Source organism: Microtus oregoni, unplaced genomic scaffold (genome assembly GCF_018167655.1).
Source record: "Microtus oregoni isolate MIOR12 unplaced genomic scaffold, Mior012 000092F_ref0000046, whole genome shotgun sequence".
Taxonomy (NCBI): domain Eukaryota; kingdom Metazoa; phylum Chordata; class Mammalia; order Rodentia; family Cricetidae; genus Microtus; species Microtus oregoni.
The window spans coordinates 2,590,083-2,616,756 of NW_024544604.1; the positions used below are offsets into that span (position 1 = coordinate 2,590,083).

General features: G+C 37.5%; 1 protein-coding gene across 1 annotated transcript in view; it reads left to right on the forward strand.

The window, feature by feature from the left end:
* The window catches only part of LOC121442664 (synaptotagmin-like protein 5), a 101,530-nt gene that overhangs the window by 17,042 nt on the left and 57,814 nt on the right, over positions 1-26,674 (forward strand). The window contains 3 exon segments of the mRNA XM_041644268.1: positions 6,824-6,939; positions 8,466-8,574; positions 12,627-12,761. Coding sequence (XP_041500202.1) covers positions 6,824-6,939; positions 8,466-8,574; positions 12,627-12,761 — 360 coding nt within the window.

The following is a 26,674-nucleotide window of genomic DNA, read 5'->3' on the forward strand; positions in this document are numbered from 1 at the left end:
CTCATTTCTGATTTTAGTGGAATTGCTTAAACAAATCTCCCAGGATTGATGAGAATTTTTTCAATAACTATTTCTTCAGTTCTTATCCAATATTTTCTGAGTTGATTCTTAGTATGTATTCTTCCCCCATTTATCCTATTTCTGTTCATTCTCTTATATAGCCCAGACCCTCATTTGTTCTGACAAAAGGACCTAAGGCCTAAGACTCAGAAGTCTTTAAACTGTTACATGGAGTCTCAGACTTCAATATAAGAAGACAATTTTTTACTTTACTGTAAATTATTAATTACTAAATCACAACCCCATGACCTTATGTTGTAGCAGTAAGGTAATTTGCTAAATAATGTGGGAGGTAAATAAAGGTCTAATTCACTGTATCTTCCTCTGAAAGGCAGGAGTCAGATTCTCTTTAGGGTGTATTAACAGGAAATTAACTCTTAATATGTTGAGTTGAATTTGGAGATTGTCATAGAAACTGGCCTACCACTTAGAACACATGTGCTACATATTTCACTCATTTATTGTTTTCCTCATCTCTCTTCCTCTACTATAATATAAACTTAATAACCATAGAGACAAGAGATTTAAAAAAAAATCTGTATGATGGTCTCATACCTAAAGGAATGCCTAAATCAGGTACTCCATGTGTATTTGTTAAATGAGTAGATGGATGGATAAGCAAAATAATGAAATGATAAATGGATGAATGAATGTCTCCTACTTAAAGCACATCATTGTGGAGTACAAGGAAGAAAAATAGAACAAATACAATTTTATTCTATTGGGAACATGATGATAGGGGAAAAAACAAGAGCCATGACAAGTACATCTGCCTGTTAAACAAAGTAAATACCTACTTGTCATAGAAAAATACAGGTTGTTGTTAGTAGATGCAAGCATAAATATTAAGATGTTGAACCAGCTGCTTTTTTTTAGGAAGTATTAATATAAAACTCATCAATCAATTGCCTTCTTTTTTGGTGAAACATTAACTTAATCAAAACAACCATTTATTTGTCTAATTGATGTATTCATCCATACATCTGTGCATGCCTTCTATACATTTGTTGTTAGTCTATTGGTATAAAGTTGGCTAAGATACAAGGATAGGGAAGCATCAAATGCCTTCAATAACTTTGTAGTCTAATGTAAAAAGTAAAGTTATTATGTTTTTTGTGCTTATTCAAAAAAGTCTTTGTCATTCTGGACATTCTAAAGAGAAAATAGCTTTCAATGTGTGATTCTTATACTTTTCCAGAAACAATTTGTCTATAGTTAGATTTTTCCTGTGATAAACAGAAATTTATGAGTATTTAATATATGAATATCCATGCTTACTTCTCCAGCTGAAGAATTTATTAGTAATACTTTCCTAATATTTAAGCTACTTGTTTGTGTGCCCTCTGAGACTAAAGCTTTCAGTATTGGAAATAGCCTGTTTGCTATTCATGGAGTGGTTTTCAATAAGGAAGCACAAATAATATTTTATTGGCAAAGAATGTCCTTTGTTTGTTATAAGAGAATATTACAGCCCTACCTGGATGTCTCCATGTTTAATAGACCATGAAATTGAAATTCCCACCCTAATTTCTAAGAGATGAGATGAGTCAAAAAGTGACTCATTCTCTTATCAGTTGGCAGAACAACCTTTATTGTTATTTACGTTGGACAGGGCTTTCTTTCTGAAGCACTGAAATTATAGCAAGCATTGGTAGAGGGAGGCTGCTCTTTTTGTAGTTAATCCATTTTTGATTTTGTTGCCCCTTAAGTATATTTAAGATGTTTTCTTTGCCTTCAAGTGGTTAGCAGTTTCACTATCATATACTCATGCATTTCTTTCCTGATTGGAAAAAAAGAACCTAGACTGACCACCCTTGCTAAAGGGACAAAGTGTTTGTGTTTCTCTTCTTTGTTATTTCAATCCCAACAGTAGGAATTCAATAAATATGTTCTGTGTTGTGAATAAATTTATAAATAATAAGTTTAACTAGCTTCTTTGTGATTAACAGATGGAAACTAATACCTTACAAAGCATATCTTATAACAGGTGTCTCCAGTAGTTAATGATAGATAAGCAAACAAAATACTCTGGTTGCTATGTATTTTTAAAACAAAATTACCTATTTGCACTGTGAATCCAAAGAGAAAAGAACTTCTTCCCATTGTGTAAGTTTACAAGTAAAGGAAACATAAGTCCCAGTAGTTTAATGTTACTAAAACCAAAAGCTGACACTCTGTGATAGTTAGCAATTGGTGTTCACAGATAGTAAGTATGATGTGTGGTCATTTCAGTCAAGACCCATTCTTCAGAGTTCAACATAGAGGGAACAGAGTCTGTTTCAAGCCTTGAATTGTTTGAATACTACAGTGGCATGGTAGATGGGTTGAAATCTTACAGCGAGTACCACTGTAAGATTATTTTTTATCCTCTCACCATTTCTTTATTCTTGCTACTTGGCCCCTTGTGTGCACACTTGGGAAAGTGTGCACACATTCATTTGAAATGCTAAGCGTTGCTTTCTATTGGTTTTTGCTTCCACACACCTTTGGCCCTCATCAAAGCCTTTTTGAAACTGACAAACATGAATTCTCTTCTGATGATATTGCCCAATGGAAAGAGTATGAAACTTGGAGTATGAATGTTATATTTACCATCATGCCTCTGTAACTTTGAGGAAAATGCTTAACCCATGTGAGTTTTCTAGTCTAAAAAGTGAGATCTGTCATTGCTAGTTTATATCACATAGTGAAGATTGGAGATATTACATATAAAGTGCCTAGCACATTACTTGGTACATGATAGGTACTCAGTATTAGTTTCTTATTTTTCTATTAACTTTCTGTCTACCTCCAGAACCTGTGATGGGAACAAAGGCATTATCTCTGATACTTCATAGTTCTAAAAATGATAAATTATCCAAGTTCATGTGGAAGGTGAACAAATAGTTATGACTGTTGTTCTCACACAGATGACAGGAGGTAGTGATTAACACTTCTGGAGAAACAGTATTTGTGTTATCTGTTGGCAGCTGTAGGTGTATGGTAAAGATAATATGGAGATTTATTTCCTTTAGAATGTAGATTGCCACACATGGAACTGCCACTGTGCTATCCTCTGCAGCCCCTCACACACAAGCACATACACACATAAGAGACAAGACTTTAGCATACCCCCTTGGATAATTTTTAAGCACTCAGCTATGTCCCCCTTCTTGTTCGCATTTCACTCTTTGACTTCCCACTCTACACTGTCTCTTTTGACTTCCAGTTATTTTCCTTGGTTTCAAGCTCATGTGATTACTTTGGATTCACATGAATGACCTAAGACAATCTTGGTATTTTAAAGTCACTAGATTAATGGCTCAATTCTTGCAGTAAAATCAGATTACATCAGTACATATATGAGTTTGTGATTGACAGTAATCTTGAAAGAATATCTTTAGAAATTAACATTCTGCAAACACCTGTATTTCTAGAATAAGTAATAATATATAAGCCTATAAATCTCTGGAGATATATCCAGGAATAATCTATTCAAATTCATTCTTTTGGTAGATTATATGTTCCTTAGATATGATGCAATTTGTAATAGTTACAGTTATGAATTAGCCACGCAAAAATCTGTGCTTTTCAAGGGGTTATATAGCCACCAGGAATGAGTGTGTGGTATGCCTCGTATTTCACTGTATGCCCTCTCTGAGGTTAACAGGTTGGCATTTTTGAAAGTGGTAGAACTGTGCTGAACTTATCTTGCTGTTGTCTCTTATACTAAGAAGCAGGTTTTCAGCTACCGTAAGGAACAAAACTGATATTTTTCTGGATGAATTTTATATTTGGGATCTGACTGCTGATTTTAAAGTAAAATTTGTTGTTAAATCTTAATATCATGCTCTGGGGCTAGAAATCTCTATTTGGATCTCAGTTGCTTTCTTTTTATTGTTTTAATTTGAGTTTTACATTTTTCTCCACTCCCCTCCTTTCCTTCACTCTCCCCTTCTGCCCTCTTCCGTGACCTCCACACTCCCAGTTCACTCAGGAGCTCTTGTCTTTTCACTTTCCTACATAGATCCATGTACATCTCTTATAGGGTTCTCTTTTTTGTCTAAGTTCTCTGGGATTGTGAATTGTAGACTGGGTTTTCTTTGCTTTATTCTGAAAGCCACTAATGAGTGAATACATATTATGTTTGTCTTTCTGGGTCTGGGCTACCTCACTCAATATAATTTTTTTCTAGATACATCTATTTGTCTGCAAATTTCAAGATGTTATTATTTTTTAACACTGAGCAGTACTTCATGTGTAAATGTACTACATTCCCCTTATCCATTCTTTGGTTATAAGGCATCTAGGCTGTTTCCAGGTTCTGGCTATAACAAATAACACTGCTATAAACATAGTTGAGCATATGTCCCTTGTGGTATGATTGAGCATCTTTTGGATGTATACCCAACAGTGGGATTGATGAATCTTGAGGTAGATTGTTTCCCAATTTTCTGAGAAATCGCCATACTGATTTCCAAAGCAGCTATACAATTTTGCACTCCCACCAGCAATGGGGGAGTGTTCCCTTTACCCCACATCCTCTCCAGCATAAGTTGTCATCATTGTTTCTGATCTTGGCTATTCTGACAGGGGTAAGATGGAAATCTCAGAATTGTTTAGATTTGTATTTCTCCGATGGCTAAGGATGTTAAACATTTCCTTAGGTGTCTTTAAGCCATTTTAGATTCCTCTCTTGAGAGTTCTCTGTTTAGGTATGTACTCCATTTTTTAATTGGATTATTTGTTCTTTTGATGTCAAGTTTCTTTGTATGTTTTGGAGATCAGCCCTCTGTCTGATATGGGGTTGGTGAAGATCTTTTCCCATTCTGTAGGCAGCTATTTTGTCTTTTTGACCATGTCCTTTGCTTTACAGAAGCATTTTAACTATGTTAATTCTGCCTACCTGAGAATTGGGAGATCTTTTTATTTTCTAGTATCTTCTTGAATTTCTTTCTTCAATGTTTTAAAGTTCTTGTCATACAAGTCTTTCATTTGTTTGGTTAGCATTACCCCAAGATATTTTATATTATTTGTGGCTATTATGAAGGGTAATGTTTCTCTGATTTCTTTCTTGGATCATTTATCATCTGTATAAAAGAGGACTACTGAGTTTTTTTTAGTTAATCTTGTATCCTGCTACATTAATGAAGGTGTTTATGAGTTGTAGGCATCCCCTGGTAGAATTTTTGGGGTCACTTAAGTATACCATCATATTGTCTGCAAATATTGAGAGTTTGACTTCTTATTTTCTGATTTTATCCCCTTGATCTCCTTTTGTTGTCTTATTGCTCTAGCTAGAACTTCAAGTGCTATATTGAATAGATATGGAGAGAGTGGACGACCTTGCCTTGTTCCTGATTTTAGTGGGATTGCTTTGAGTTTCTCTCCATTTAGTTTGATGTTGGTTATTTGTTTGTCTATATGGTAGATTACATTGACAGATTTTCATTTGTTGTACCATTCCCTGCATCTCTGGGATGAAGCTTACTTGACTGTGGTAGATGATTTTTCTGATGTGTTCTTGTATTCGGTTTGCCAATATTTTATTGAGTATTTTTGCATTAGTGTTCATGAGCGAGATTGGTCTGTGATTCTCTTTGTTAGTAGTATCTATGTGTGGTTTGTGTATCTGGGAAATTAGTTGCTTTTCTTCAGTTACCAAAGCAGACTTACCAATTCTTGCAACATTTATTCTCACGATACCTTGATTTATATTTTGTCAGTTCTTGTCTTGTTAACTAAAGAAATTTCCTAATAATTTTGCTAGTCTCTCATTTCTCGATGTATTTCTCCAAGTATTATATAATCAAGTATGAACTTTAGTATAAGTTCCCTATTGCCTCCAAAACGAAATTTTAGCTTCTTAGCATGGCATTCAAAGGGTATTTCATAGCCCAGGCCTACTTCCCAATCTCATTTTCTACTATAATCCTCTAGAAATCAATTATCCAATAGTACAGGACTATTTTCAATTCTGAGCTCATGCTATTTTTTCTTGTTTAATTAGAAACAATTTTAGACTACCTAATGACTTCTATGGTTTTATGTCTTTATTGTAAGCCTCAAACTGAGCTTTACAGCACATAGCTGCTATAGGTTGAGTTCTAGGAATCTTGATTCATTTCACAAATGTTTATAAACTACAGTGCTGAATGTTACCGCTAAAGATGATAACCAAAAGAGTCAAGACTCCTGCCTTCATATCACTGGTGATAATGATGTTTGTGATGAAGATATGAAAAGAAGTTTAAGTCTTAAAATGATGGAGCAGTGGTCACTTATTCAGGTTAAAATTATAACCCGAAGACGTATAGATCAGTACTGTTTATGTGCAATTTTTGAACAACAAAAATACCACAATAAATGTCATCATCTGTGTAACAAATGTATGTTAGCATTTATAATAAAAAAGAATAAACTATGGTTTGAGAGACAGTCTATAAAATTCCTATTATTATAGTACTATGGGGGTGGAGTAGAGTTACATAGAGATTGTCTCAGAGAGTTAATAGAACAATAGGCATGACTAAAATTATAAGAAAAATTCTAAAACTCTAAAGGTCATAGAAAGAGTGAAGGCATACAAGAAGACCACAGACATTCCTAGAGGGAAGATAGGAGGTGATTTCACATAGCATTTATAGGTAGAATTCAAAAGATGGATAGGACCTGTCCTAGTTTCATTTTTTGTTTCTGTGATAAAACATTGACCAAAAACAACTTTAGGAGAAAATAATTTAAATAATTTAATTTTAGTGCCTTCCTTTTTCTTCACGAGCAGGCAGCTAAAGTTTATAAGTGGAGAATGGTTTTATGAAGAAAAGGCAAAGCGTTTCAAGCAAGTCAATGTTCTGGGCACTGATGTTGTCCGACAGTCCATCTTAAGAAGAAGCCCAGGTAACTAATGCAATTATTTGTCTCCAAGACTTTGCTTGGGTTAAATTTGTTTGGGTTAAGGAACTTCCCTATGGTAATGTAGCAGGTGAACACAGTTGAATTTTTTCCCTCAATCCCATAGGTCATTTCACAACTTGGTAGCTTGAAATCTAAAAATCATCCAAATGAAGTCAGTAGAAAAGCAAACTTCATACTGATTTTCCACATATCTGACATGCTGAGAGTTTCAAAGGAGCCATTTATCCTCATCACAACCAGTTATTTCTCTAGATGCATTGACGATGTTTTACTAAACATTTAAGAAAGCAACCTAAAACAGGTGAAATAAATTATTCCCATTTTTAAAGCAATTCTTGATTTTTCACCAAATCTAATTTCAGATTTTCTTTTAAATAGTATTTTTTAAATTTAATTCTTGGTTCCTAACCAAGCACTGGTACTGTACCCTAAAGTCCCACTCTCACAAGTGGGAGCACTGGGAAATGCCAAGGAGCATTTTTGGTGGTCATAATGCTTAGATTGAGTCAATGGCATTTGTTGGATAGGAACCAAGTATGATAGGTTAGGAGGCTTAAGTATGCAGGAACGTTTTAGTTTGTGAATAATTAGTTAGACTGGCCCCAAATATGAAGAACAACCCAAGAGTCTCAAGTCTTTAAGTTGAGACTTAAACTACAATCTAACTGGTTCAGTATTGAATAAAGTGTTCTTGAGTGCAATTTTCTCATGCATGGTTTATATAATAGAGGTGGAATGGGTATCTTTTGATCTTGAAATCTTGCAACTTTTTCCTGTGTCACTTTGGGGTGTGGCATTCACAAAGAAGGTCTCCTAAATGTGAATAACACCACATCTGATGTTATAAGAGCCAGGTTGAATGAAAATTATCCAGTCAGCTACAGCCCCCTTGTACACTAAACCTCAGTGCCTTTCAGTGTATGGACTACATTTCCAGGCATAAGACATATGCACACATGCCTGTCATCCCAGGAAATCTGGCCTCTCATTTCCAAGATGTCTGGCTGTGTTTGGGGACACACTTGTGTTCACTACCGCTGGGAGACTGAGGCACAACGCTTATCTATGTAAAAGCAGTCTGGGGTACATAGTGAGTTCCAGACCAGCTTTAGGAATATAGAGAGAATTTGTCTCAAAACAAAACAACACCCATAAAAATTAGTACCTATAATCTATGGACTTAGAGATTTCATAAACTTAGCATTTCATACCCTAAAGATATCTGTAGAGGCATAATGAATTTGTCCCTTTATTTGTCCCTTTATTGTAGCCTTCCTAGGAAAGCTTAATGTGTCAAACCTTGTCCTGATGAGTCCTGGTCTTAATTCATAGCTATCTCTACAGCATTCAACATATTAGAGATGCCTATTTATGCCAAATAACTTGGGATTGAACTGTCATTACCGATTAATATAGGCTTTTTTGTTTTGTGGCAATCTAGCAACATGAGTGCAGAAAAGAAATGTGTTATCCTTTCTGCTTTTGTATTATTTTCTATTTTCCATAAGGATCTGAAGAAATACAAAGCCAAGAGCAAGCCCACCAAGATGTAGACAAGTCAGACACTTCATCGTCAATCAGACAGAAGGCCACTCATGATGGATCCAAGAGGAAGGGGTAAGTGCGGTTCATCCCCTCTAAAATAAATAATCTTCAGTGTTTTCATGTCCGATTTGACTTCAGTGACCCAGAAGAGGTGAGAGACTTAACTGGGGTAACATTTTATCCTAGGGAAATGCAGTCTTAAGTACTTTCAACCTCAGCTAAAAATAATAATAATAATAATAATAATAATAATAATAATAATAATTCCCTGGATGGAACCAATCAGTGGTGGCCCATGCCTTTAATTCCAGCACTCAGGAAGCAGAGACAGGTGGATCTCTGTGAGTACAAGGCCCATATGGTCTACAGAATTAGTTCCAAGAAAGTCAAGGCTGTTACACAGTAAAAGCCTATCTCAAAATACAAAACTAAACAAAATCCCTGGATGACCTGAACATGTAAGAGTTTTTATTTCATGCCTTATTTATTCTTGTGCCAAATGGCACATTATTTCCAGGCAGATCTACCGTCAAAGTCAGTCTTGACTATAAGACTAGAGCCTTTGTGTTCAAATGCTAGTATCCCTCTCTTCCAACCTAACCCTGGTATATAAAACAACCCAATGAAAGCATGGATACTTGAACATATATAAAATGTAGGCTTCCTGAGTTCAATTCCCAGCAACCACATGGTGCCTCACAGCCATCTATGATAAGATCTGGTGCCCTCTTCTGGTATGCATACAGAACACTGTGTGTATAATAAATAAATAAATAAATAAATAAATAAATAAAAAATAAAATGTAGGCTTTCTTAAGGAAAAAACAAGTCACATTTGACTGCTTCAGCTTAGCACATTGAGTTTTACAATGAGCAATGGGAAATATATCGGAGAACAAGATGCAGGAAGGCACTGGGAACTGGCAGTAAGGTGCCACAAAAAATGAGAGTTCCCCCAAATGAGGGCTGCATAGCAAGGGTTCTGAGATGTGCCAAGTCTCATGGTGCCCCTCTCTAGGTAGCACTGCATTGTTGCCTCAGCAGAAGCCAACATGAAATGCTGATGTTGACTGAGACTGTAGCTAGCTCTCAAAGAAATGTGGACTTTTCCCATTTGTTCAGTGTTCTGAACTATGAGTGGGAATGAAATAAAAGTGTAATTTAACTCAGCCTCTCTTGACTAACCCCCTTGTTTACTAATTAGCAGCGACAAATGCAAAAGATTTTCTTGAATTTCTTCAACTCCTTTCCTAGGCATTTGATCCTCCCTATCGTATTGCGTTCATTTATTCATCAGGATACCCACAATGCCTTGTGCCTGTGTCATTGTGCACTCTGACCCTGGCTCCATATACACACACTTAATGGTAAGCTTTTGTAGTGCTGCTCAGGTGGCTTCTTTGCTTCTGCGTTAGGTATCTAGCATAGTGCCTAACCTTGAAAAAAACAAATGGATTGACTGCCTAAGGATCTCAGAGCCTACAGATGTTGTTAAGAGCTGTAGTTTGCAGAGTTTATTTCAGGCATCCCATTAGGTCACACAACTAAGAAAGATGGGAGCCGGAAAACACTAACTGGCAAACATGAGTCACACAGATCCTGACTCATTCAAACTACCATAGCTCCAGGCTGAGGCCTGCTGTCACTCAAAACAGGCAGCTGTGGTTCTGCCTTTAGGGACTGTAACATCCAGTTGGAGATGAAAGCTTAACACCTAAAAGAGTAGCTAGGTTGGAAAGGCTTGTACGAAACTATAAAGTGCCAATGCAAACTATCAAGGTCAGAAATATAGCAATGTGGAAATAAGTCACAAGATATGGCATAGGTGATAAATGACACATATTAAATAAATAGATACTAGCTGCTTTGGAGGTACACAAGAGTTATCGAGACATACATCAGACTACAAGCCGGACTTGACAAGGAGCCTGGCAGGTGGATATGGTTCACGCTATCAAAAGGAAGAAGGGGTGATTCTGAACATCAAAGGCTAGCATTGCATTAAGCTTCATTCTCACCCCAAATGTAATTTTCCAGCAGAGTGAAGGTTCTGACATTTTGACAGTGACATTTTGCTAGGGTCCTTTGAAGCAGAGACAACTTAGCAGATTCTGTTATAATTATGCCAGTACCTTTCAAGTCCATTTGTCCACTTAGAACATTGTTGAATAAAAAATAAATAAAATGGTGGCTCGGTACCATCTTTCTAAAGAATATAGATGGGATTTTGTTGCTTTCATTTTTAATATTTTTTATTCTTTAAAAATTTCAAATATGTATACACTGTATTCTGATCTTTTCCACCCATACTGCTTACCAGCAACTCTCCCTTGGACTCACAAACCCATCCGCTTCCACATTTCATGTGCCTTTACAAAATTATTCTTATTAATAGACCCCTGAGTTCAATTTTTGTTTAAGTGTATTTAGAAACATCCATGTTTGGTGCACTCACTATCCTGGATCAGAACTTGAACTGCATTTCCTCAAAAGTTATTTTTGTTTTAATGCCAGTTAACTACATGACATAGTAATGCACTCAGATTTCACCCAGCATGTGACCTTTCTTTGTATAAACTTCATTACCACGGGAGAGGTGCCATGGAAGACATAAAGGCAAGATATATAAAGGCATGTTCCATTAAAGCATGTACACACACACACACACACACACACACACACACACACTAAAGAGAACTAGCGAGAAAGAGGGAGACAACACAAAGTGGGTAAATGGGTAAGGAAGGGTGGATGGGTGTCAAGTTGGGAGAGTGAATATAATCAAGACACATTGTACGAAGCTGTCCAAGAGCTAATAAATAATTTAAAAGCTGTGCCATTCCCAGTGAAGCTCAGTGATACAGAGCATGCTTAGTAAGAACATAGCATATTCTTTTATTCCCCAGAGCTGTTCTGGGTTCCACTGATGAGAAAGGTAGTCCCAACTCGAATCGTGTCTGCTCTAAGTTGCCACCTTCGTTCGTCCCAGAGACTCAGTTCCTTTCTATGCAATTCCCTATTCCCAGCCTGCTTGCAAAGAATCCCAGCCTGGAATATGCTTCTCCATCTCAGCTGCTACTGATGAGTTTCCAAACTAAGCAGTCTTTTGCTAAGCAGGGGCAGAGACCCAGCAGTAGTACGCTTACTGGGGAACTAGAGGCCCTGGCACCCCACTACCCAAAACTCCTCAATTATGGTCTTTTTTTGAACAATCATTTATTGGCAAAAGTAATATAAAATATTTTTACTATTCAAACCCTGATCTTAGTTCTTATGAAACATGTTCTCTATCACTGAGCTACACTGGAAATTATATTATGCATATTATATATACATACAATGTGTGTAGGTGCTTTGCCTCCATGAATGTCTATGCAATGAGAGTGTGTGTGGTGCCCAAGATTGCCAGAAGAGGGTGTCAGGTATCAGTGTAACTGGAGTTATACACTGTTGTGAGTCACTGTATAGGTGCTGAGAGTTGAGCTTGGGTCCTCCAGAAGAACAGTTAGTAATTTTAACTGCTAGATTGTCTCTACATCCCCTCCTTTACTTTTTTTAACCTACCAAGACTTATTTGTAATATCTAAACAGTCTTGGCTATGTGGTCTTCCACTTGAGTACAATTGACTTATCAGGGGCTACATTCTTAGAGAAGCCTGACTCTCCTCTGTAGAGATTGGCAGTTGCTCCATGGGTATGGATAGGAATTTAGCACACAATTCTCCTTTGCACACTGGCATTTTTGACTGTCTTGGACTTGCATATGTGGATTTTTTGCATGCTGTCACAAACACTGTGTGTTCATATGTGTTGCTATCATTCTGTGACCAGAAGATAATGCTTCCTTGCAGTTGTCCAACATCTCTAGGCCTTTCAATCTTTCTGTCCCTCTTCTGCAACAATGCCTGAGCCTGAAGAGGAGTGGAACCGTATATATGTTCCTTTTCAAGCTAAGCATTCTGCAGTCTCACGTTTCCTTTGCCTTTCCCAGTTGTGAGTCTGTATTAATTACCATTTACTTTAATTAGAAGATTCCCTAATGGGGGTGGACGGATGCTTTAGTCTATGGGTATAATGATAAGAGTTTTCTTATCTTGCTCTTGAATTCATATGTTGATTTTCAGATTTCTTCTGAGCAAGTTCAGATCAGCAACCAGAGGAGAAATCAGAACTCCAAAACCTGAAAGTGGGAGGAGCTATAGCTTGGACTTAGACAGTCATACACTTCAGAGTTTCAAGTCAGCCTCTGGATCAGACAGGTAAGCAACAAATTGAGCAGTGGGCAGCCTGGAAATCAGGTTGATAACCTTCTACCCACATAGGGAGTCTATGTATCTGTAAAGGACCGGCACACAGAGAGTGTCTAACATATAATACAAAAGACAAGAAGATGTTTTACAGTTGTTATAGAAAACCTTTCCTCTTGATTTACAGCTATGAGAAACATTTTTTTTTTGTAATATGAAAGGCTGCAGCCTTATGTTTGGGGAGTTGGGATTCTAAGTTCAAATACAGGTGTACATGACAGGTAATTCTTTCATTGATTGCTTGGTCTTTTTCTGTTTCAACTTCTAAAATAAAACCCTCTAAGTGTCATACCCATTCTTTGCAGCTTTCAAAAACTATTAATAATTTCATCATTTTTGTGTTGCTCCAGGGAATTTTCTTGAAATTCCATTTATTTCTTGTTTCACTGCCTCTAACTGATTTCCAGACGGGTCAAGTGAGAATCTATTGTGCATAGTGTCAACACTCATCAGGATAGCCAAGAGCATAGTCACTTCTAATAACATTTGATTTTCTAGCTTGTTTTGGCATATGCCAGGCCTTATTTTCATTACTATCAAAGCTAAAAGTAAGGAAAAATTATCTGCTCTCATGGTACATTGATTTGTCCACATGCTAATTCCATTTTGTTCTTTTATTGCTCAGGTGGCTGCAATTCTGCTAGTATTTCTATTCTTTTCTGTTTAGGTTCTACAAGCAGAATTTCATTTTTCTTATAACACCTGGCCCTTTTTGCTCATTGTGGTACTGAGCATGGAACACAGGATCTTGCATGTTGGAGTCTAGTATACAAATCAGAACTATATATGTCCCCAGAGAAGACATTGTTTTGATTATTAGTATTTTTATTAATGATATCTGTTTATATGGGTTTCATTTTTCTCTAGAATTCTTCTACATATCACTTTTTATAAGACTTTAGAGAAAAACTATAGGAAAAAATAATTTATTATCTTCTCTCAGAGGATCAGTGTTATATTCAGAATTTTCAAATTTTTCAATAATGTAGATATATTCTCTGTAACATTAAAGAACCCCTGTGTGATTAAAATGCAAGCAAAGCATCTTTGCCCTTGAACTAGTTTTGCTTAGGAAACAACTTCCTCAAGACTTAGCAATACCACTTTTGGGTATATATCCAAAGGAAGCTCAATCGTACCACAAAGACATATGCTCAACTATATTCATAGCACCATTGTTTGTCATAGCCAGAACCTGGAAACAACCTAAATGCCCCTCGACCAAAGAATGGATAAGGAAAGTGTGGTACATTTATACAATGGAGTACTATACAGCAGAGAAAAAGAATGACATTTTGAAATTTTCAGGCAAATGGATGGAGTTAGAAAACATTTTATTTAGTGAGGTAACCCAAACCCAGAGAGACAATTATCACATGTACTCAATCATAAGTGGTTTTTAAACATAAAGCAAAGAAAACCAGCCTACAAATTGCAATCCCAGGGAACCTAGACAACAATGAGGACCCTAAGAGATTCATACATAGATCTAATCTACATGGGAAGTAGGAAAAGACAGGATCTCCTGAGTAAATTGGGAGCATGGGGACCATGGAAGAGGGTTGAAGCGGAGGGGAAAGGCAGGGAGGGGAGCAGAGGAAAACATCTAGCTCAATAAAATCAATAAAAAATAGTTTTACTTCATTTCTCTTCTATTTATTTATTTATATTCTAATGACAGTTTCCCCTCTCTCTTCTCCTCCAAGTACCCCCTACCTCCTCTCTGCATCCCCAGTCTACTCTTCCTCAGTTTCTATTTAGACCAAGCTACATAACTATCACATATATGCAGAGGATCTAGGTCAGTCCGATGCAGCCTTCCCGGTTGCTGGTTCAGTCTCTGTGATTTCCTATGAGCCCATTTTTAAATGAGCTGCACAAACACAATACCTTAAACAAGAGCAGAAATAACATATATTTATATATATTATATATTATAATATAACATATATAATATATATATTTAATATATAATATATTTATTTCTGTTCTTGCATATATGTCTGGGTTACCTCACAAAATAAAATGTTTTCTAGCTCCATCCATTTGCCTGATAGTTTGTGGATAGTTTGACTTCTCTTCTATGCTACCTTCATTATATATTTTTTCTTCAAAACCTCAATCAGTCATGGTATTGCCTGTTAACTCAGTTTTCAGGATGATAAAGCAGGACTGTTGTGAGTTTCAGCCTGGACTGTATATATATATATATATATATATATATATATATATATATATAGTAACAACATTGACCTTAAATTTGTATCAATAGATCAAGATCTATACCAATGCAAAACATTTATTTCTATATCATATCCTCCTTTAATGAAAGAAAACATTTATAAGTAATCATTTTGGGCATTTGGGCATAGTTTTCTCCAAACAGCTTCCTGCTATTTGTTGGGCAAAGTATTTTTAGGGTTCATGGAGACCTTTCAGGGGGTCTTGTTCCATCAAATAACGTTAGCCTGAAAGGAATTCACAGGTTCTCATCTGTGGAAACAAAAGCAGAACCTCTTTTCTCTCTCCTCCCTTTTTTTTCTTCAGCCTAGATTTCTCCTCCTATTTATTCTTTCTGCCTGCAAGCCCCACCTATTTCTTTCTCCTACCTAGTTATTGAATGTTCAGCTCTTTATTAGACCAATCAGGTGTTTTAGACAGGCAACGTAACATAGCCTTACAGAGTCAGACAAATGCATCATAAAAATACAACACATCTTTGCATCATTAAACAAATATTCTATAGCATAAATGAATGTAACACATATTAAACTTGTATTCCACAACAGTTCCTCTTCCCACCCTCCACCAGGCCACCCATGAAATTCTTCCCAGAGAGATCCGAGCATCCTTCCTTGAGCCCTCCTTGATACCTAGCCTCTCTGGGTTTGTGGATAGTTTGACTTCTCTTCTATGCTGCCTTCATTATATATTTTTTCTTCAAAACCTCAATCAGTCATGGTATTGCCTGTTAACTCAGTTTTCAGGATGATAAAGCAGGACTGTTGTGAGTTTCAGCCTGGACTGCATAATGAGTAACGGGACAGCTGTGGCTACATGGTGAGGCCATATCTCAGAAATTCAATAAGAAAAAAAAAAGAAACATTTGGTCTTTCTTTTTGCTTCCTTGGCTCTGAGTAGATATGAAATTCACTCAAGGGCGGAGCGGCGGCCAGACGCGCAGAGGCGGAGCGGCGCGGCGGCCAGACGCGCAGAGGCGGAGCGGCGCAGCGGCCAGACGCGGCGGAGCAACACCACATACAGGAAGAGGCTTTCGGGGACCAGCGCAGCGGCAGACCCAAGCGGCGGGGACAGGCTTGCAATAAGGAGAGCAGTTCGCCCTACTACAATTGAATCAAAGAGGTAGGCTTTTGGTTGGCCAGGTCACTGGCACAAGGGGAGCCTGGTCCTGTCCTGAAGATCCTTCGGAGGGGTGAGAGGGTTCTTGGCCTGCAGCAGGAACCACGAAAGAGAGTGAGGGCATTTTGTAAGCGGAGCCCTTGGCCAGCAGGGAAACCTGATCCGGTTTTTAAAGGACCCATTGGATAGGATCAATAGGAGGACATGGGCAGGCGCCAAGGCAAGAATTCACCCAATAATCCGAAAAACAACATGAAAACATCAGAACCCAATGATCTTACAACAGAAGTATTTGAACAACCTAACACAGAAGAAGTGGAAAAAATCGACTTTATGAAGATAATAGAGTCCCTTAAACAACATGTAAAAAATGCCCTTGTAGAAATGGATGAGAAGTATAACAAAAAGTTTGAAGAAATGAGTAAATATGTACATGATACCCTGGGAAACCAAGAAAAAACCATCAAGCAGGTAATGGAAACAGTTCAAGAATTGAAACCTGAAATGAAGGCAAAGAAGAAAATACAAACTGAGGACCAGCTGGATATGGAAAATCTAGGCCAACGAGCAGAGTCTACAGAAACAAGCATAATCAATAGAATACAAGAGCTAGAAGAAAGACTCTCAGATGCTGAGGACACCATAGAGAAAATAAACGAACAGATCAAAGAAAACAGCAAAGCCAACAAATTCTCAACACAAAACATTCAGGAACTGTGGGACACAATAAAAAAACCAAACCTAAGAATAATAGGAATAGAAGAAGGAGAAGAGTCACAGCTCAAAGGCCCAGAAAATATTTTCAACAAAATTATGGAAAAAAACTTTCCCAACTTAAAGAAAGATATTCATTTAAATATTCAAGAAGCATACAGAACACCAAACAGACTGGATCAAAGAAAAACATCTCCTCGCCATATAATAATCAAAACACAAAATATACAGGTTAAAGAAAGAATATTAAGAGCTGCAAAAGAAAAGGGGCAAGTAACTTATAAAGGTAAACCGATCAGACTTACACCTGACTTCTCGATGGAAACTATGAAAGCCAGAAGGTCCTGGATAGAGGTTCTGCAGAAGCTAAGAGACCATGGATGCAAACCCAAACTACTATACCCAGCCAAGCTATCGTTCATTATCAATGGAGAAAACAAGACATTCCAGGATAAGAACAAATTTAAACAATACGTAGCCACAAATCCAGCCCTACAGAAATTAATAGAAGGAAAATCGCAACCCAAGGAATCCAACACTGCCAACACTGCCTATAATAACCCAGGCATCTAATGACCCTTCACGAGCACATCTCAAAGAAGGGAGACACACAATCTCTACTACCAAAAGCAATAAGAATAACCGGAGTAAACAACCACTGGTCATTAATATCACTTAATATTAATGGGCTCAATTCACCTATAAAAAGGCACAGGCTAAAAGATTGGATACGAAAACAGGATCCAACATTCTGCTGTTTGCAAGAAACACATCTCAACCACAAAGACAGGCACCTACTCAGAGTAAAGGGTTGGGAAAAGGTGTTTCAAGCAAATGTTCCTAAGAAAAAAGCAGGTGTGGCCATACTAATTTCTAACAAAACTGACTTCAAACTAAAATCAATCAGAAGAGACTGAGACGGTCACTTTATACACATAACAGGAACAATTCATCAGGAGGACGTCTCAATCCTGAATATATACGCCCCCAATATAAAAGCACCTACTTATGTAAAAGAAATATTACTAGAACTCAAGGCAGACATCAAACCACACACACTAGTAGTAGGAGACTTCAACACACCTCTCTCTCCAAGGGACAGGTCAATCAGACAGAAACCTAATAGAGAATTAAGAGAATTATTGGAGGTAATGAAGCAAATGGATTTAACAGACATCTATAGAACATTCCACCCAAATAGGAAAGAATATACCTTCTTCTCTGCAGCTCATGGAACCTTCTCAAAAATTGACCACATACTTGGTAACAAAGGAAACCTCCACAGATACAAAAAAATATCAGTGTCCACCTGTGTCTTATCAGATCATCACGGATTAAAGTTAGAAGGCAACAACCACGCTGCCCCCAAAAAACCGACAAACTCATGGAAACTGAACAGTCAACTACTGAACCACACCTGGGTCAAGGAAGAAATCAAGAAAGAAATTAAAGTCTTCCTTGAATTTAATGAAAATAAAGGGACAACATACTCAAACCTATGGGACACAATGAAAGCAGTGCTAAGAGGAAAGTTCATAGCACTAAGTGCCCACTTAAAGAAAACGGAGAATGCATACATTGGGGACTTAAAAACACACCTGAAAGCTCTAGAAAAAAAAAGAAGCAGACGCGCCCAGGAGAAGTAGAAGACGGGAAATAATAAAACTGAGGGCTGAAATCAACAAAATAGAAACACAGAAAACAGTCCAAAGAATCAATGAAACAAAAAGCTGGTTCTTGGAGAAAATCAACAAGATCGACAAACCCCTATCCAAACTAATTAAACGACAGAGAGAGAACACGCAAATAAATAAGATCAGAAATGAAAAGGGGGACATAACCACAGACACAGAGGAAATTCAGAGAATCATTAGATCTTACTACAAAAGCCTGTATGCCACAAAACTGGAAAATACAAAAGAAATGGACATTTTTTTTTAAATAAGTATCATATACCAAAGCTAAACCAAGACCAGGTGAATGATCTAAATAGACCGGTTTCTCGCGAAGAATTAGAAATGGTTATCAAAAATCTCCCTTCGAAAAAAAGCCCAGGACCAGATGGTTTCAATGCAGAATTCTACCAGAACTTCCAAGAAGAATTAATACCTATACTCCTTAAGGTATTTCACAATATAGAATCAGAAGAGTCATTGCCAAATTCCTTTTATGAAGCTACAGTTACCCTGATACCAAAACCACACAAAGACCCAACCAAGAAAGAGAATTACAGACCGATCTCACTCATGAACATTGACGCAAAAATCTTCAATAAAATACTGGCAAACCGAATCCAAGAACACATAAGAAAAATTATCCATTATGATCAAGTAGGCTTCATCCCAGAGATGCAGGGCTGGTTCAACATACGCAAATCTATCAATGTAATCCACCATATAAATAAACTGAAAGAAAAAAACCATATGATCATTTCACTAGATGCGGAAAAAGCATTTGACAAAATTCAACACCCCTTTATGATAAAGGTCTTGGAGAGAATAGGGATACAAGGGTCCTACCTAAATATAATAAAAGCTATTTACAGCAAGCCAACAGCTAACATTAAATTAAACGGAGAAAAACTCAAAGCCATCCCACTTAAATCAGGAACACGACAAGGATGTCCACTCTCGCCATACCTCTTCAATATAGTGCTTGAAATTCTAGCAATAGCAATAAGACAACATAAGGAGATCAAGGGGATTCGTATTGGAAAGGAAGAAGTTAAGCTTTCGTTATTTGCAGATGATATGATAGTGTACATAAGCGACCCCAAAAATTCTACCAAAGAACTCCTACAGCTGATAAACAGCTTTAGTAACGTGGCAGGATACAAGATCAACTCCAAAAAATCAGTTGCCTTCCTATACACCAAGGATAAGGAAGCAGAGAGGGAAATCAGAGAAGCATCACCTTTCACGATAGCCACAAATAGCATAAAATACCTTGGGGTAACCCTGACCAAGGAAGTGAAAGATCTACTTGACAAGAACTATAAGTCTTTGAAGAAAGAAATTGAAGAAGACACCAGAAAATTGAAAGACCTCCCTTGCTCCTGGATTGGGAGGACCAACATAGTAAAAATGGCAATTCTACCAAAAGCAATCTATAGATTCAATGCAATCCCCATCAAAATCCCATCAAAATTCTTCACAGATCTGGAGAAGACAATAATTAACTTTATATGGAAAAACAAAAAACCCAGGATAGCCAAAACAATCTTATACAATAAAGGATTGTCTGGAGGCATTACCATCCCTGACTTCAAACTCTATTACAGAGCTACAGTATTGAAAACAGCTTGGTATTGGCATAAAAACAGAGAAGTCGACCAATGGAATCGAATAGAAGACCCTGACATTAACCCACAAACCTATGAACACCTGATCTTCGATAAAGGAGCCAAAAGTATACAATGGAAAAAAGAGAGCATCTTCAACAAATGGTGCTGGCAAAACTGGATGTCAATCTGTAGAAGAATGAAAATAGATCCATATCTGTCACCATGCACAAAACTCAAATCCAAATGGATTAAAGACCTCAATATCAGTCCGAACACACTGAACCTGATAGAAGAGAAAGTGGGAAGTACTCTACAGCAAATGGGCACAGGAGACCACTTTCTATGTATAACCCCAGCAGCACAGACACTAAGGGCATCATTGAATAAATGGGACTTCCTGAGGCTGAGAAGCTTCTGTAAAGCAAAGGACACTGTCACTAAGACAAAAAGACAACCCACTGACTGGGAGAAGATCTTCACCAACCCTGCAACTGACAAAGGTTTGATCTCCAAAATATATAAAGAACTCAAGAAACTAGACCATAAAAGGCTAATCAACCCAATTATAAAATGGGGCACTGAGCTGAACAGAGAATTCTCAACAGAAGAAGTTCAAATGGCCAAAAGATACTTAAGGTCATGCTCAACTTCCTTAGCGATCAGGGAAATGCAAATCAAGACAACTTTAAGATACCACCTTACACCTGTCAGAATGGCTAAAATAAAAAACACCAATGATAGCCTTTGCTGGAGAGGTTGTGGAGAAAGGGGTACAATCACCCATTGCTGGTGGGAATGCAAACTTGTGCAACCACTCTGGAAAGCAGTGTTTCGGTTTCTCAGGAAATTCGGGATCAACCTACCCCTGGATCCAGCAATACCACTCTTGGGAATATACCCAAGAGAGGCCATATCATACAACAAAAGTATATGCTCAACTATGTTCATGGCAGCATTGTTTGTAATAGCCAGAACCTGGAAACAACCTAGATGCCCTTCAACGGAAGAATGGATGAAGAAAGTATGGAATATATACATATTAGAGTATTACTCAGCAGTAAAAAACAAGGACTTCTTGAATTTTGCATACAAATGGATGGAAATAGAAAACACTATCCTGAGTGAGGTAAGCCAGACCCAAAAAGAGGAACATGGGATGTACTCACTCATATTTGGTTTCTAGCCATAAATAAAGGACATTGAGCTTATAATTCATGTTCCTAGAGAAGCTAAATAAGGCGAATCCAAAGACAAACACATAGGCATCCTCAGGAATATTAACCTTCATCAGGCGATGAAAGGAGACAGAGACAGAGACCCACACAGGAGCACCGGACAGAAATCTCAAGGTCCAAATCAGGAGCAGAAGGAGACGGAGCACGAGCAAGGAACTCAGGACCACAAGGGGTGCACCCACACACTAAGACAATGGGGATGTTCTATTGGGATCTCACCAAGGCCAGCTGGCCTAGGTCTGAAAAAGCATGGGATAAATCCGGACTAGCTGAACATAGCGGACAATGAGGAATACTGAGAATTCAAGAACAATTGCAGTGGGTTTTTGATCCTACTGCACGTACTGGCTTTGTGGGAGCCTAGGCAGTTTGAATGCTCACCGTACGAGACCTGGATAGAGGTGGGCAGTCCTTGGGCTTCCCACAGGTCAGGGAACCCTGATTGCTCTTCGAGCAGATGAGGGAGGGGGACTTGATCGGGTGGAGGGGGAGGGAAATGGGAAGCGGTTGTGGGGACGAGGCAGAAATCCTTAATAAATAAATAAATTAAAAAAAAAAAGAACTACTACATTGTAACTAAAAAAAAAAAAAAAAAAAAAAAGAAAGTCACTCAAAATGATATTGTACCTAAATTAGTGTTGGTCTATTTTTCTTAGCCTCTTTGGGACCCTGTTGCTGAACCATTTTGCTTTCATTTTTCTTAATAGATTTAATTTTTATTATTGTGCGCATGGATGTTATGTTGGATATATGTTTGTGCACTGAATGCATACCTGATGCCCATAAAAGAAGATATCGGATCTCCTGGGCCTGGAGTAACAGGTGATCATGAGCTGCCATGTGGGTGCAGGAAATCAAACCTGGGTTCTCTGGAAGAGCAACCAGTACTCTTAAGCCTTGGGCCATCTCTCCAGCCCAGTCAGACTGTTTTCCACTTTGGGCTAACATTAAGAAGGGTACCATGTAAGAAGAGGAAAGACTGAGTTCCTTGTTTAAAGAAAATAAAGGATCCTGGGCCTATTGAGGAAAATTAAATTATGCTATTTTGAATTATTTACCTTATACTGACTCATCAAGAATGAGGGGCTTTCTCCCCATGATCATCAAGGTGTTTTATTCCAGAATCACTCTGCCTGGATTTGTTTCTTTTGTCTGCTCTGTTGCTGGGCATGAATAATTATAAAGCAGTTATGCCATATGGGCATGTTTCATCATATACTAGTGTTTTGACACAAGACTTTCTTGTAATTATAAACTGTAAGACAGTCTGTAATTAGACTTTAAAAATATTTATATTTATTCTTTGGAAATTGTATGCATTCACACAATGTATATTGATCATATTCATTCCCTACTTGTCCCCACAACCTCTTCCAGATGGCTCCTTTATGTTGCCAAAGAAGACTTTATCTTTTAAGTTGTGAATATCTGAAATAGTTTATAGGCAATCCAAATATTGGCCTCAGAGTTATTCGGCTTTAGCATGTCAAGAGCAAGGATTTCCTATCAAGAAAATGAAGATACTCAAGAGATCAGGAGAGCAAGCTGTCCTTTCCCTGCAACATTTATTGACCTTGGGGATGACTCACATTATGGCAACACTTCATTCCAAGTGATTGCTTAAAAAGTGGAGGGGGCTATCTCTTTTTTTAACTATCATCTAAAGAGATTGTGAGATGCCCATTTCTTTCATCAATGACCTGACCCAGCTAAGCAATTATTCTCTATTCTTCTTGATAAAGCATATTTCTTCATGGTTCATTAGTTTTTTCCTGGAGCAGCTGGGCTAAGGCATCCTTTTAAAAAACTCATATCATATATGAGTTGAAATGATGTTTTATCAGGTGCCTAGTTGATTTATTTATCGTCAGTAGTTTCAAAACTGGAGAAATATAAACAGGATACGAAAGGCATAGCAGCCTCTGAGGCGAGCATAACAAATTGCTATGCACTAGTTGCTAGAGACTGGACATACAAAACAAAAGGCATTTTTTAACGGTTGTAAATGTAAACTGTACTTAATCAAAGGGATGCCACTAAAAGCAGCTATTCCAAATTCCTTCTAAGTTCTAGTGAATGGTTGTTGTGCTCCACCAGAAACAGACCTTCAGACAAGAATTCATGTAAGAAATTTATCAACCAAACAACTTATTTTTTAAAAAAATGTATTTTATGTATATGGGTGTTTCGCTTGCATGTATGTCTGTGGGTCACACATGTGCCTGGAGCTAGAGTTACAGATTGTTGTGAGTTGCCAAATGGGTTGTGGGGAAAGAATGTATGTCCTTTACAAGAGTGGTCAGTGCTCTTAACCATTGAACTATCTCTCTAGCCCCTCAATCAACTGATTCTGAGGAAAAAAAAAAAGAAGGCAGTAGGAGATACAGAACAGAGAAGGGGAAATGATGTGGGAGTGTCATATATCAATCTGTTGATTTCATTGGCTAAGTAATAAAGAAACTGCTTGGGCTCATAGCTTAGAACATAGGTGGGTGGAGTAAACAGAACAGAATGCTGGGAGGAAGAGGAAGTGAGCTCAGACTCGACAGCTCTTCTCTCGGGGTCAGACGCCTCAGAGAGACACCATGCTCCCCACTCCCGGGAAGATGCACGCGATGAAGCTCCGACCCAGGATGGACGTAGGCTAGAATCTTCCCGGTAAGACCGGTGCTCACAGATTATTAGAGATGGGTTGATCGGGATATCAGAATTAGCCTGTAAGGGCTAGAGCTAAATGGGCCAAGCAGTGTTTAAATGAATACAGTGTGTTGTTATTTCGGGCATAAGCTAGTCATGTGGGTGGCTGGGTGCTGGGGACGCAGGCCCGCAGCTCCTATTACTACAGGGAAAGATAGGTAATGACATAGCTCAGGTGAGGACTGAGTCTGAGGGCCTAGCCACAGTTTTAGGAATATAAACTGTCCCTTTGCAATTGGAGGAGCTAGGCCATCTTACTCTCATCCAACTCTGCCACTGTGAATCCCCTCACATAGGGTTTCCTTGCTTAACAAATAAAGACAAAATATATCTAGATAAACATGAATTTGAGATAAACAATATTTTTAGTATAAGTATACATAGTGAAATATTTAGAAGGTTCCAATTCTTAATAAATTTTGATTATTTATATAAAATTAAAATTTAACTTAGAATTTTGTATTTTAATCTAAGTTTTCTACCATGTGGGTGAGAGGGAGAAAAATTCCAAGTCATTTTCTAGGCCTGTAACTGTCTGTAGTGTCAATAGACAAATCCTAAAGACATAAATTGCAAGGCACCATAGAAATGCTCTTTGAAACTATGGAGAATTATGTAGAACTGTACCATGATTAATAAAAACCCAGAGACAGAAATTGGGGTTCAAGCTGAAGTTTAGAAAAGCAAAACAGCTAGCTCCTGGCTCTTACTTCAGTCCAAAATGGCAATCCTGTCTCCAGGAATCTCAGAATAAGACTGTGTCTGAGAGCTGTCTCCTCCCATCTTATATTCCTTTCTAGGGCTTTAAAGGCATGCACCACTACTGCCCAGTTTCTATGGCAAACTGCGTGGCTACTGGGATTAAACGGGTATGCCTTCACTGCCTGGTCTGTAAGGCTAATCAATGAGGCTGTTTTACACTCTGATCTTCAAGTAAGCTTTATTTATTACAATACAAATGAAATATCACTACATAGAACTAGTAATAGGATGTGAGGGTTTAGGTGGGACACTAGCAATGTCCCCTTAACATTATATAAAAATGTAGAACACTGAGCCTGAAATGTGCTGTTTAGTAGAAGTTGGTAGAAGATGGAGCTGTATTTCTAGGCAGAATTTCTTCCATGTTGCTGAAGGGTATGGCAAGCATTCTTGCCATGAGCCTTTGCACATCATCATACTCACCTATTTTGTGGTTCTTTCTTCCATTTCGGTCCCCTATACACACACTAAGATTATCCTTTTACTTTTAATTGCTCATCCTCATTCTATGCTTCACTTTTCTATTTTCCATGTCTACTAGAAATAGGTCACATTAGGTACCTTCACTATTCAAAAATTCTGTTTTCCGTATGTGTATTTGGTGAAAGCAAGTTTATTAAATCCATCCCATGATTTAATACTATCTCTACTTTCATTAGAAGTAATATTATTTTCATGTCCTATATAGAATTTTTAATCTCTTTGCAACTGAGATTTCAGGTAGGCAGTATCTTCTTCATGGTAGTATTCTATAGCATGGTGGGATTGTTTTAGTTTGCAGTCAAGATCATGTACATAGTCAACACTAGTTTATTTGACTTTTTTCCTTTAAATGAAACACTATAATTTACTCAGCAAACTTCTTCAAAAAAAGAAAAGAAGCTTTAAAACTGTTTTTATGTGTGTTGTGTCTCTAAAAACCTGTGAATTTTATTCCATAAATTTACCTATGAGTGTTGGGGATAGTGTTCTACCTTTAAAATGGTTGGGAAATTGAGGTACATGCTTGTACCCATAGTCAGGCTACTACTTGGTGAGTTCAAGTACCACTGAGAGACTACATCAAAAAACAGGTAGATGACAACTGAAAACATGAAATACTGGTAGTATTTGCTTTTACTCTAAGTCCCTGGGCTATCTAGTCTCTGGTTCTTGGTCACCCAAGCAGTGTCAGGGATAAGGAGTGGACCTTATGTCAAATTAGTTATTATTTGGTTATTCTCATAAGCTTTGTGCCACTATTGTCCTTGCATCCAGATCTACTAATTCTTTCTTTTTCTATTTTAACTTCTATTGGGTAAGGAGACCTTTCTTTAATAGAAACAGGGATTTGAAACCAAAGCCACAAATGGTCATAAACAGCCTAAAGCAAAATTGTCAGACAATTGAGAGCTTATGAATAAAGAATTCTTTAAGTATTAAAGTGAGGATAAATGATAGAACAGGTAGGAAAATACGGATTCAGTCATATTATCATCAGGAAATGCATAAAGTCTGTATTTATAACCCATTTACAACTTTTTCCTTTGGAATGTGTTAGCCTTTCCAAATAGTTTGATTTTTAAATATAGATATTCATATCTGTGAATGAGTATGTATATTCAAGCTAATGTTTGGCCTTATGGCCTATAAATTCTCCACCTCAATTTTTCAATTCTGTTGGAGAAAGAAAGAAGTACAGACAATACATAAATGAAAGGGTATGCCTGCTTTCCAACAACATTAAAAGAGATAAGTCTAGAAAATGAAATAACTTTATTGATATTTAAATATGAATTATAGTATTTATGTATCATAAGATACTTTTCTTTTGT